The following is a 12,673-nucleotide window of genomic DNA, read 5'->3' as shown; positions in this document are numbered from 1 at the left end:
GAGGGAGCTGGCCTGGGGAAGCAGTGATTGTGCCTCGGGGGCTGGCTGGGTGTTGGTCGGCAGGTGGTGAGCGGTTGCATCACTTGTAGTTTTTTTTTTAATTCCCTTTTTTCCAGGCTTCATTTCTCTCTCTCGTTATTTTCCTTTTTATTATATTAGCATCATCATCGTTGTTGTTGTTGTTGTTATTATTATCATTATTATCATTACCATTATTACTATTTTAATTATTAAACTGTTCTTATCTCAGCCCACGAGTTTTCTTGCTTTTGTTCTTCCAGTTCTCTTCCCCATCCCACAGGGGTGGGGGGAGTGAGCAAGTGGCTGCGTGGTGCTTAGCTGCTGACTGGGGCTAAACCACGACACTTATCACCCAAGAAACCCTATGAATTATGTGCCTGCAGTCAGTGCCAGCTGCTGTTGCAACATTTAGCATAGGGTTTTTTGGACATGAGGATGAAGGTTCCATTCAGAGCTTAGTCAGCCTTGACATGATTCTAAATTAGTACAGTAACAGTGCTGGAAAATCTCTTTAATGAGCCATGAACAATTGAGAGTGGAGCAGAAAAACTATATGTCTAGCGCTCGCTTAGGAAGTGGAGCTTACTGCCAGCCTGCGTATGTTCCTAGCAGGCCTGTGGATTGAAGCGGGTATGAAACTGTATTAGACAAGAACATCAGGACTAGTGGTTTTCAGATGACAGCAGCATGACTCTGTCACTTCTGCAGATCCATGAACAATATTTTAAAGCCCTCCCAGAGGCAGAGGAACACTTCATTTATCTAGCTGATGGGATGCAATACTATTACATACTGTAAAATGCGTCTGTAATTGGTGACAAAATGTTTTGCAAATTTACAGTTGAAATCCCACTCTTCACTTCTCTACAGTCTTCTTGGGAATGAAACTGACAGTTGAACTATGGCCCCTTGATAATATTTACAGGAAATTACCTTATCTATTTGTGGTCAACTTTGCTTTTTAGAAAGGATAAAGGAAGGCATTTGGGTACAAAATATTCTTTCTCTTTTACTCTCATTCTTTGTCATTATTCCCATCACTCATTTTCTGTCCTCACTGGAATGAAAAAAGTAACAAATGTTAGTCAGAAATAGGGCAATTTCTTTTTTCTAATTATAGGAAAAGGCAGTTAAAGCAAGGTGGAAATCATTGCCAATGCAGGTGTTTGCAGAGAAAAAAAAAGAAGTTAATTTTCAAGTTAGAAAATTATCCTCTATAGAAAGTCTAAACATAATTAACATTGATCGTTAATGACGGGGTTCATTTTCCATCCCCTTTCCTATACCTAGCAGGAACTTTCTCTATTAGAAATCATCTTCTGACATAGCAAGACTTGATATAAGTTAGGATGGCAGAATCAGCCCTTATTAGAAGGAAAGACACTATTAGGAGTGGAGGATAATCTGGGCATTTGGGAATAGTGCTGGATCTTAAATTGTTGTTCTTTTCTAAATTCGATATGTCACCAGCTAAATCTCATTAATGTAAACAGACCTTGCAGGGATGCTTGGGAATGAGACTAACCTCCAAGCTACCATGTGGCGAGGTTCTGCAAGCTGTCTTGTCTGCACCCCACTCTCATTACCTAATATTAGTTACTGTACTAACAGGGAATGTTTATGACTTTGGGTAGTTAAAGCCAGTCTCTTGATGAATTTAAAATAGAAGCAGAATGCCTACATTTCTTAGTATCATTGAAAAATCACAAATGAAATTTTAGCTTTTGAATATGGTACCCTCTTTGCAGCGCTATTGGCCTGTGATCTCATTGTCTCACTGTAAGACTTTGAGGCTCTTGATGTGGCCAGTGCTCTCCATTTTGGAGAGATGTGCAATGGCAATGCTGAACATTTATGGATAAAAGGTTTCACTATTTATTAGAACAGATGAGGTGGCAACAGTGCATTCTGACCAGTTTCTGAATTGAGTCATTGCATTTTAATTTGTCTGCATTTTCATTTGAATAAAATACTCTTAATTTCCTGTCTTAAGTGTTTGAGTAGTACTATTCTGGACTGTAAATAGTTGCTATGTTTCATTCTACAGTTGTGTATTGGCACTGATGGATGAAGTGATCTGTATTTATTTATGTATTACCAAAAGCAGAGCTCGTGGCAGTGCCTGCTATCGAAATTGATGAGCACTCTATTAGAAGACTGTTTTCTGTTGCATATAACTTTGTGAAAAGTCAGCTGTACAGGCTGAAATTTTGTATGCTGCCTTTCATACTAGGAAGAATTTCATCCATTTCAGGAACATGGCTGACATAATGAAAAATTCTGGTGACTGGTACATTAATACATTACTGAAGTGCTTTCAAACAGTGATTTAAATATTTAGCAAGAAGAGAGACATTACTGTGAGCCATCACTCTGAAAATCTGTCCAGGTTCGGGCAATTTGTAAATGTTGCAGTTTGCACACAAATGGTTGAAACTTGACAGAATTGAGCAGCAAATGTCATCATAGATTACGTCCTCACTGAATAGATTTAAGTTCTCCAAGCTTTTAGAGCCTTGCCTGTTCCTTCATCAAGTCGGTGTGGCCCAACACAGATATTCTCTAAGGGCCTTTTTAGTGCATCTGAGCTTTCTGCTGCTGAAGACCACCACTCTAGTAAAGAGTGGGAGCAGTGACCTAGGTGACATAAATTAGGAAGATTACAAGACTTGTTAGATGTGGACAGGAGACCAAGGGCAAGAAATGACACAGTGTTCCAAAAACATTCAGAGTTCATACAACTTTTTGGAGATGCAGTTACTCTGTGCTTCCCTTATTTTCAGGGTGCTCAACTTGAGAACGGGGCATTTTGTGAACAGGTTCTGGATATTCAAAACTGCAAAACTGAAATATGTGAAAACTGTGTCTGAATCTTTAGGGTTCTGTGGAATACCATGCCTTTAGGCTTTTTGAAGTGGGTACCAAAATTACTTAAAATCACTAGTGTAAATATTTGTGCCTTCTATCCAGGACTGTAAACAGAATAAAACCCTCTCAGCTTACAAGGAGCTTTTTGAAGATTAATTTTTTTTTGTGAAGCATTTCAAAACTGGTGAATATCAATGAAAAGCAATGAGGGTGATGTTAATTTTTTCACAGCAGACTGAATAGTTGTGAACAAAAGTGTTAATGCAATCCTTACTTGGATATATAGGGCAATATGGATAAAGGAGAGAGAAGTTCATATACCTTTCAAGTAGATACAGCTACTACTAGGAAAGCGAAAAGGATTGCAAAATACACTTGAAAGAAAGACTCACAGCGTTGGAGCTAGAGGAGCCTAGAGGTTGATATTACCTGTATGTGGAGCATAATATACTCTGAGTAACTTCATCAGTATCTAGTGGATGGAAGAGAAAGGTAAACAAATTAAGATGCCAAATAGGTTTCCATATTCAACATGAAGTATAATTAACCATTAGAAGAACCTGCTGAAGAAAAGGTCATCTCCTCCACCAAATGTATTTTCTTCTTCAAGCAGGAATTAGTTTAGGGACGTTCACTGCCCTGCATTATTCCTGTGGGATCATTGCCATGACCACTCTCTGCTTCTATAGCCTTTAAATCTGTTAACTGTGTATCATCATTAACAACTGGACAATAAGGATACAACAGACTGCTAAACAATCGATTAACCGAGCAGCCTTCCATCCAATATAATGATAAAAGCGCGACTAGATAGTAGCCCTGAAAAAACTAGCAGCAGTAGAAGACAATAACCGAGGCACTGTTTGTTTTAATCAGGACTGTAATTCCTTAATGAAGATGCAGTTTTCAAAAGTGCTAATGAGTATCGCTTCAAACTAAGATAAGCTCTCATGGTGATAGTCTTGCTTCATTATTGTAAATTTTGTCTGTGGTGGACAAGAGACCCAGGACAGTTGCAGCACTAGTTAAAATTCCAGGAATGACAAATTCCGAGCGTGCATCCTAATACCACTGACATACTGAGAAAGCTGGGCTCAGTTTCAAAAACAATAGTCACTCACTTCAGCATGCAGATTTGCAGATGCTCTTCTTTCTGCAAACTTACTCCTACTAATATCTGTTTCCTGTCTTGAAACTGGCAGTGGGCTGGGATTTCTTTGTCGTTTTTTTTGTTTGGTTGGGTTTTTTTTGCTGAAGTTATCTAACAGTTGTCTCACACCTGTGTTGTAACAGAAAGCATCTTAGACCTATAATGTGGTCTTTATATTTGATGAAGTCTTTAAAATTACCTGTTCAAACAAAGATAAAGCTCTTGAAAGAACAAATACAGGAATAATGATTATTTTTGCCTCTTTTCTTTTCGTATTCTAGCACCCTCTATGCCACCATATGAACTTGAAACACCTTTGAATCAAACTGACAGCACTGTGACAGTCTTGCTGAAACCTGCACAGAGCAGAGGCGCTCCTGTCAGGTACTGGGGGAAAAAATCTTTAGAAAATTAAAAACAAATTGATTAATCGTGTGAACATGTTTTCTGGGGATTTTCTACACAGCAATCAGTGTCTAAATTCATGTCTGTATTAGCTGTAATTAAATTAAATAACTGAAGAAAATGAAAGTGCTTTGATGTTGAGTGTTCGTGTATTGTTTAAAGGATTTGATCCAGATGCAAGTGGCTTGTTCTTTGAAGATAAGGAACAAAGCCATAGTTCTGTTGTGTGGGTGGCTTCTTTAAGGTAATTGCTTACTGCAGTGTTATAAGTTCAAGGGCATATCACATTTTTTGTGCTGAGCTACTGCCTTTAATATTCACTCCCCTTGTTTGCTTCACAGATTTAAGATAACTCTTAATAAGTTAGCCAATTTAAACAATATGTACCGTAACATTCATAAAGTATTTATTTTTAATTGAGCATGATAGCACAAATAAATAGAAAAAAAATCAAACTGGAAAACCAGCAGCTGGGATTTTCAGTGTTATATAGTACCCATTAAAGAATTTACAATTTACATCACCAGATACACAGTACTGTGTAAGTCCTTCATTGATTAGAATAAAAGATGCCTGCTTTTCAGTGAAGAAAACAGAGGAATAGTTAGATTATTTTGAATGAGGACCAGTAATGAGCTCAATACTCTGAATAAATGAAAATACAGATAAGAGAAATACAGATTTTTCAGAGCTTTAAGATGTTTTTCCTTTTGCCTAATCATGTATCATCAAAAATGGTTAATTCTTTTGTTATTGTAGGAAGAGTTTCCGCCTATAGTGAATGACTATCAATTATTTTCATCATGATGCTGAGGTTTTTGGTAATTTCTGTTTGTCTGGGAAATACAGGTCTGATATACTCATATATGTGTGAATGAAAATAAATGCTCTTTAGGTTTTATAGAATAATCAATGTTTCATATAATTAGGGTTTTTTACTATGCAACATATTGTTGCATTTTATGCTGTGTTTATGTAGGTTTGCATTTAGGAAACGCCATCCTGTTGGTCATTCAGACAATATTTAAAAGAAAATATAATACTTTGGGGAAGTCTGAACCTGCTGAGAAAAAAAGCAGAAAGCAATTAAAGCAGATTTAATGAAACTGTTTGATTTAGCAGATTAGATTAGAAACAGAATGATATGATGCTTGTCTTTCTTCATCACACAAAGCTATAGTGTAGTCCTTCTGAATTCAAGCATCTGGATTAAAATGATACCAGTTGGAGTCATTGTTGTTTAAACACAAACATATTAGACCATTAATAAAAAAACAGTTTCACAGCTTTTATCTGCATCATGAACTAAAGATAATTGACTCCAATATCAGCAGTGACACATCAGGATCTTCACTGATAATAGAAAGGAGCTAGTTAGGAGATTAAGGTGTGCAAAATAAGGGGGTGAGTGGTTAGGAAAATAAGAGGAGAGATTTAAAGTAACATGAAGCAATAGAACTGACATGAACACACAGCACCAAATTTACCAAGGTCCTTTGCAACAAGTCTTAAAATAAAATGAATGCTGACTGCAAACTCGCAATGTAAATATTGAATAAAGCAGAGTGAAAATTAAAGTAAGAATTTCTTAATACTTTTAACATTTTATTGCACATTGCACTCTCAAGCACACGGTCATTGCATAGCTTGCAGAACACATTCTGCATATGGATTTTATCATTGTAATCTGTATTCAACGGGTGTTAAAAGTTTAGTCATACTTCATTTATGCACCCCACTAAGCAAGATGCCTTGTCTATTGATTCTGCTACAGCTACCAGCTTGGTAAATGCAGATTTTTGAAACTGCACTAAACTTGCAGTGTAAATGATTGTTGTTGTTTTATTGATCAACACATCAGCCATGTCACATAAAATTCTTTAATTCCTGAGATGGATAAGGAGCGCACAGATTCTACCATGCAAAACAGCAAAGCTAATACCTGAGATCATTCAGAATTCCAGCTTTTTCTGTAATTAAATTCTTTTTCTCTACTTAAATGTGAAAAATGCTGGTGTCTTATACCTTGTATAGAATCTGCACACAACCACAACAATGTAAAAGGAGAGAAAGGGCAATGCTGATTGTATAAATGTTTATTCAAAAAGCAAACTTTATAGCAATGTTCAGGAAGCTCTGTTTACAATGATAAAGTACACATTAATCATGAAGGCCAAATGGCATTCCAGGTTGTTTTAGAATTCATAAGACTGGACATGATGAAAATGTATTTTGTCAGAGTTTTAATACAGCAAATACTGCTTGCTTTGTCTTCAGTTTCAGGTCCAGCATGTTTTATGGCAGTTGCTGTGTTTATTTCAAGGAGATTATTTTGGAATTATATATGTTTAAAGCAGTAATGCATTCAGTAATGATGAATGTATGCACATCTTTAACAGCTGGCTAAGCTATTTTGATTTTTAGAATGACCGTAATTTGCAAGGTTTTCTTGTTTTAATTTAAGATTATGGCTCTGTGGAAATTGTGTAATACGTGTCTTATTGTGGATATTCTCTTTTTTTGAAAGATACTTGTATATAAGAGTCGGTAAAGTTTTAAAGAATTTGCATAGAAAGCGTACAAATGCAAATATTTTTTCTATGAGGGCTCTTCAACATCTGTTGAGGGACTCACTCTTTCAAGGCAGTATCATTTGTACCTTTTCCTTCTTCAGGGCAAGGTAGCCTAAAGTTCAGAAGACCCTGGGGCCATATTGTCTGCAAGTACATAGATTGGTCAGTTCCATTTGCTCCAACTAAGGCATGCTAATTTATTGCAAAGATCTGGCTCATACACAGAAATGAAAAACGTGATGCCCAGTGACTGCGAGTATTTAGTGTTATTTATATATTCATCTATGTTAGAAAGAGCTTTAGATTGTTCACCGCATTCCATTATAAAAGGTTCTTGTGACCTTCTCTGGAAAGTTTTCCTGCAAGCTTTTAGCTTCAGCGGGAAGAAGCAGGTTTTCTTTGTCGCATAGATTTCCATTCAGTCTTGCCATGATAAAGGTTGAGTGTTCCCACTTCTTTTATCTCGCTTATGTAATCAGCAAAATGCTGTCACCCCACCACCCTCCTCCTGCTATTTTGTGCCACATCCTCAAAAAGCCTTAGGAGCAAACATCACAAAGATTTTGGCCCAGAAAACACTGGAACCGCCTGGCGATAGCAAGGCATACTCTGGGAGCAGCAGGCTGGGGAAAGGAGCAAGAAGGATAAGAAAGAAGGCAAGACCATCCAGGCTCTACTCTGCCTCCTGGTCTCTTTCTCATATTACATTTCAGAGCTTGGCTCAGCTGGATTTGCCCCATTACACCCTTCTAATCAGTTAATGCCCCATTCAGCCACCCTTTCTGCTCTTATAGACGCCACAGACAGTTAGTTGGTACTTTCCTCTTCCAGGTAAAGTGAGAGAACAGGAGGGCCAGGCATGTCAGCTAGCAATGGCCTGTGGATGCAATACTTGGCATTCAGGATGCCAGACTATGTCCTGTGCCGAGTATATTGGATCAGTCCTATAGCACCTGGGGCTGCAAAGCCCAGGCAGGATTACAGGGAGAGAGAACTGCAGCAATTGCCTGCCAAGCAGTATAATTTAAAAGTACGTTAAAGGAAACACGCAGAAGGAAGCAAATAAACTTTGAATTATGCAAGTTGAACACAGAGTGTGCTAGAGTGAAGGCAGTCTGTGTAGTATCAATGCATCCCCTTTATCATCAGTGTGCCCAACTTCTTCAACATGCATAAATAAGAACAACTCTACGGGATAAATAAAGCAAACATCTCTTCACTTGAAGTGCTTGATTTTGAAATGTACTTTTAATCTCTCTTCCCTGAAGATGTATGTTATATTTCAGCCCAAAAGGCCATATTAAGTTATAAAGTTTTTTGAAGTGCAGCTGAAAACTACCATAGAAGTTTCAAACTACACGTTCTCTAAAGTGATAACCACTCCTTTCTACTACTTCTTCAGTTAAACACTTCATGATGTGTTCAGATTGTCTAAATTCCACAGAGATTTACATTTCTTATTGGCCTAACCAAGACCTTTAAAGGCACCCTGTAAATACTGGTTCATTGTCGTAGGTGGAATAGAGATCATCTGCACATGGTCCCTGGCATAGAAAAAGCATGATTCAAAGGAAGGTGCATGGTGTAAAGAAACCTTTGTCAGCCCAAGTCCAGGGAGTACTTCATTCTATATGTGGCCTAGCCATTTTAACAACACTCATAGTATAATGATTCTTAAATGAATGACAGAGGACACCTAATTCCTACCTACTGACTAGCAGTAGGAAGGAATAAATTAAACTGAGGTGGTCACCTTTGAAATGCAGAGACTCATATGTAATGAAACAGCTCCCCGCTGGAGCCACTGTGCGCTGCACACAAAGCAGAGGTTACAATTGCCATCCCATCCCTGCCACGTACATTGCAAGGAAGGAGGACATGTCTTAGGTCCTCATCTCTTTCCTTCAGCATGACTGGTACCATGGAGATCAGCCTTCTGCATGTCCAGCCTTCCCCTCTGCTTTGTCACTGCGTCTACTCACTTTCTCATAGGCTGGCAGCAGGAGTTTGCACTCCGTGTGCCACGTCAGTTAGGGCATGCAATACTGTTTAGACATTTCCATACGAAGAAATGGGATCATCTGAAGCCTGAGAGACCTTTTGCAGGAGCCTGCAATCTAACAGACAGCCTTCGAGAAGCCACTACCTACCTTTATTCTTGAAACTTACTGTCTTCATAAAAACGCTCACCTGATCAGCAGATCAGCAGATTAAATTGTTTAATTGGCAACCAAGAAATCCAAACAAAATCTAGCAAACTAGCTAGGCTGTTTGGAAATCTGCGGCAGATAGCACTGGAATTCAAAAAGCAGCAGGGCTTCAAGCACTCTGAATAAAAAAGTTTCAGGATATTTTCCATAACTTTGAAGAGACCAGAGGGCACTCGCATTGCTGTTGTAACTACATGGCAGCCACAGGGCCAGGCCTCTAAGTTGCAATCCACTTCTCAGAGAAGAAGAGGTACTGGTGTATCAGTCTGCGTTTCTATGTTGCACAGTAAGAGTGCAGCATTAATTCCTATGCATGAATTATGGAGGCAGGCATCATGAGTGTGTTATAAATTCAGGAAAAGTGAACAAATGAGTTTTGAAATGGGAGAATGCTGATTTGCACAGTAAGAGATGCATTAGTGTTCTGTGTGGTGTGCCAACAGCACATGCAAATAAAAACATTGCAATATCTGTATTTTCAGCTCTGTCCTCTCACAAATCCTACCTAGCGCGTTATGTAATGCTAGCATGTTATTGTAATTTCCTTCTATTCCCAGTGACATTACATGGTAATGCAGTAATGAGAAAAAAAGAAAATCTCATGTAGACACAGCTGAGGAGAGAAATATCAAAACTTTGCATTAACCAAGAGAGATTTGGAAAGCTTCCCAATAAAATGAAGACTGAACTTTGGCCTTTCAAGAGCTCACAGATAAAACAGTCTAGATATTGGGTGGATTTATGATAAAGAAATGGTTGTGTTGAAATAATGTTAGTGTACATGTTCAGGTAGCATTACTAACTCACTAGTATTCTGAAATATCATGTTCAAAACATCACCTTTTGAAATACTGTGAGACCAAAAGGTCTAAAGAGCATGGAGGGAACTTACTGTCCGTTCTTTAATTTGCTTGCCACAAGCATCCTTTCTATTGTTTAAGGGTCTGTAAACATAAAGACTTGAATTGTATGCTGTAGGGTCAGCTCTTGTCTGCAAACTGTATTTCCAAATCATAGTTTTACAACCTGTAAGGCAGCCAGTAAACTTGTTTGAGGATGTCTGTGATACCGAAGGAATGGGGTTTTATTAATGCCTATAACTGTCACTTCTTTATAGCAACAAGTATAATTATTTACAGCAGAAGGGTCAATTTCGGTTTCATTGAGGGAACAGTACGATAATTGCTTATGCTGTAAAAATGCTGTAATTCTTTTTTGTTATGCAGTAGAACTTGTCCTTGGATTTTTACTGTGACTTGAGTTAGAATTTATGGTATGTGTTGCCTGGGCATGCGTGGTGCAGCTTCACATGTCCTGCTGCCTTTTTCAGAAATTTCTGTGGTCCTTCTACTATGACTTCTCACATAGTCCCTGGGTAAAAGGAGCACTGATTCTGGATTTCTTTATGTAGTAGTTTGTGTCACTGAGAACCCAGCACATAATGCTACCTGTCATTTAGCAATATGATTAATAAAAATTAATCTATGATGAATAAAGCAAGCTAGAGCAATTCCAGAATAAAAGAGAGAACAGATCATTCCATATCTCTGAAGAGATTATTTTTCAGTTTGATAGCTCACCAATACTTTCTCAAGGGTTTTGGTTATAATTAACAACTGAAAAATTTGCTACTCTGTTATGAGCCTCTGCTTTTGGATTTTTTTACCTTCCTTCTACATGCTGTCCTTAAGTAGGATGGGTGGAGACCATATCTTTGCATAATTCCTAGTGATAGTCTGTATTGCTTACCTCTCATTCTGACCGTGTGACAGTCCAGTGCAGCTAGGCTAGTCCTCTGCTAACATCCTTTGTACCACTGGCTTTTTCCAGTCTCCCTGGTGAAGGCTGAAGTCCAGCAGCAATTCAACTGGTGAATCATAAACTCTTGGAACTCCTACCCTGTTTTGCTGGCTCTGGACCGCCAACTTCAGTCAGAATTGATAAAACATGTTTTTCTTAAATCTACTTACTAAAATGAACAGCTCGGTCTCTGAGTACGCAAGGAACAGAACACTGTCATTTTTCCATGACCCCTTTCCAAGGAATGGTTACTCAGTGCTCAGCTTAGCCTACTTAAGTTCAGACTTTAGGTGTGCATATTTACTAGTGATTTTTGTATGCTCTGTACCATTCTCTGGTACTGAAGCCAACTGGCTGAAAACAGTCCATGTTCATACTGCTGAGCTCCCAGGCACAATGGTCACTTACAGAGTGCCAGTTGGGAATGGGCCCTGATTAATGTCTAGAAATTTTGGGGAGTCTGGTAGCTGGCTGGTGCCAAAGCCCTGCTGGGGACTTTTCAAATCATTTAACAGGGAGGACAGAGTTGCATTTCTCTGTTCAATCTCCCGTTGCGCACATAGTTTAGATGGATTTTAGGCAGCTCAGTGTTAGCAAGTCTGAGTCACCAGCCTGTTCTCAAGTATCTCTATGTTCTCAGTAAACCGGTAGAAACCTCTAACAAGGAGCACGGAGTTCTAAAGCTTCTCCTAGGCAAGCAAGATACCTGAAGTCCTCGTTCCTTTCTCACAGGACTTTTGGTGTGTTATATTTTAGATGGTCATTGAATAAAAACAGAAATAATGGGCAGAATAAGGAGAGTCTCCATTTGATTAGACAAATTCCTTCATGAATGCTGTCCTGGTTCTCTGATTCTTCTTGTATTTCTGTCTGTATGCTAGGCCAGCCTCAGCAGGAGACCACAGTAACGCTGTTCAGATGGCTGGGAGTTGGGAGCAGTATGGTGAAAACCTCTCAGATTGAAAACAGTATTGAACCCTGGCCTCCAGTTTCTGAGAACATGCTCAAGTCATTAGGTTATTGTGGAAGAGGTGGCGTAACTGTCACACCTCTCATGAGACGTCTGTATCCTAAGCAGGTGTAGACTTACACAGTAAAGCCCCAAATGAAGTGCCTTTCAGGTCTTTAAATGCAAGCATCTACTTCTGGCTCAGTTTAGGTAGTTCCTCAGTTACAGGCACATTGATCACCCAATATAGGCAGTATGAGAGGTCCAATCCCACCTCCGTCTCAGAGTAGCCCTCTGGAGTTGTAGAGAGACATGTTTCTTTCTCCCACTGAGTGTGTAGGGGGCTCAAGTGTATTTCTGGACACTTGCCTTAAGAGAGGGAGGTGTTTAATTTATAGGGACCATAATGACAGTTATGAACATCACTGGAAATTACTGCATTGCATGATTTTAAAAAGTGTACTCAGTTTATACATACCTGACTTCAATCACAGAACAACCAGAGCACTCCTGGAAAATGCAAGGAGATGCTGCTGCCCTGTATTTACTGAAGTATGCCAGGGATTTGTTTTCGTTTTACTGTGTGCTGTGGAAGGATTGAAAGCAGAGTGTGTGAGTCAGCCACATTTCCCCGAGCGGTTGTTGAACAGGATTTTGTGAGAATGTACTTTCTGGAGACGTTTTAACGTCGTTTTGT

General features: G+C 38.8%; 1 protein-coding gene across 9 annotated transcripts in view; it reads left to right on the top strand.

The window, feature by feature from the left end:
• Positions 1-12,673, top strand: part of PTPRM (protein tyrosine phosphatase receptor type M) — a 495,513-nt gene that overhangs the window by 278,398 nt on the left and 204,442 nt on the right. For all 9 annotated transcript variants that reach the window (XM_075084712.1, XM_075084711.1, XM_075084710.1 and 6 more), the window contains exon 11: positions 4,321-4,423. In XM_075084712.1, the coding sequence (XP_074940813.1) occupies positions 4,321-4,423 (103 nt within the window). The remainder of the gene's footprint in view (positions 1-4,320; positions 4,424-12,673) is intronic.

The sequence above is a fragment of the Phalacrocorax aristotelis genome, chromosome 2 (assembly GCF_949628215.1).
Source record: "Phalacrocorax aristotelis chromosome 2, bGulAri2.1, whole genome shotgun sequence".
Taxonomy (NCBI): Eukaryota; Metazoa; Chordata; class Aves; order Suliformes; family Phalacrocoracidae; genus Phalacrocorax; species Phalacrocorax aristotelis.
The sequence above is the reverse complement of the archived record's forward strand: the minus strand, read 5'-3'. Positions and strand labels throughout refer to the sequence as shown.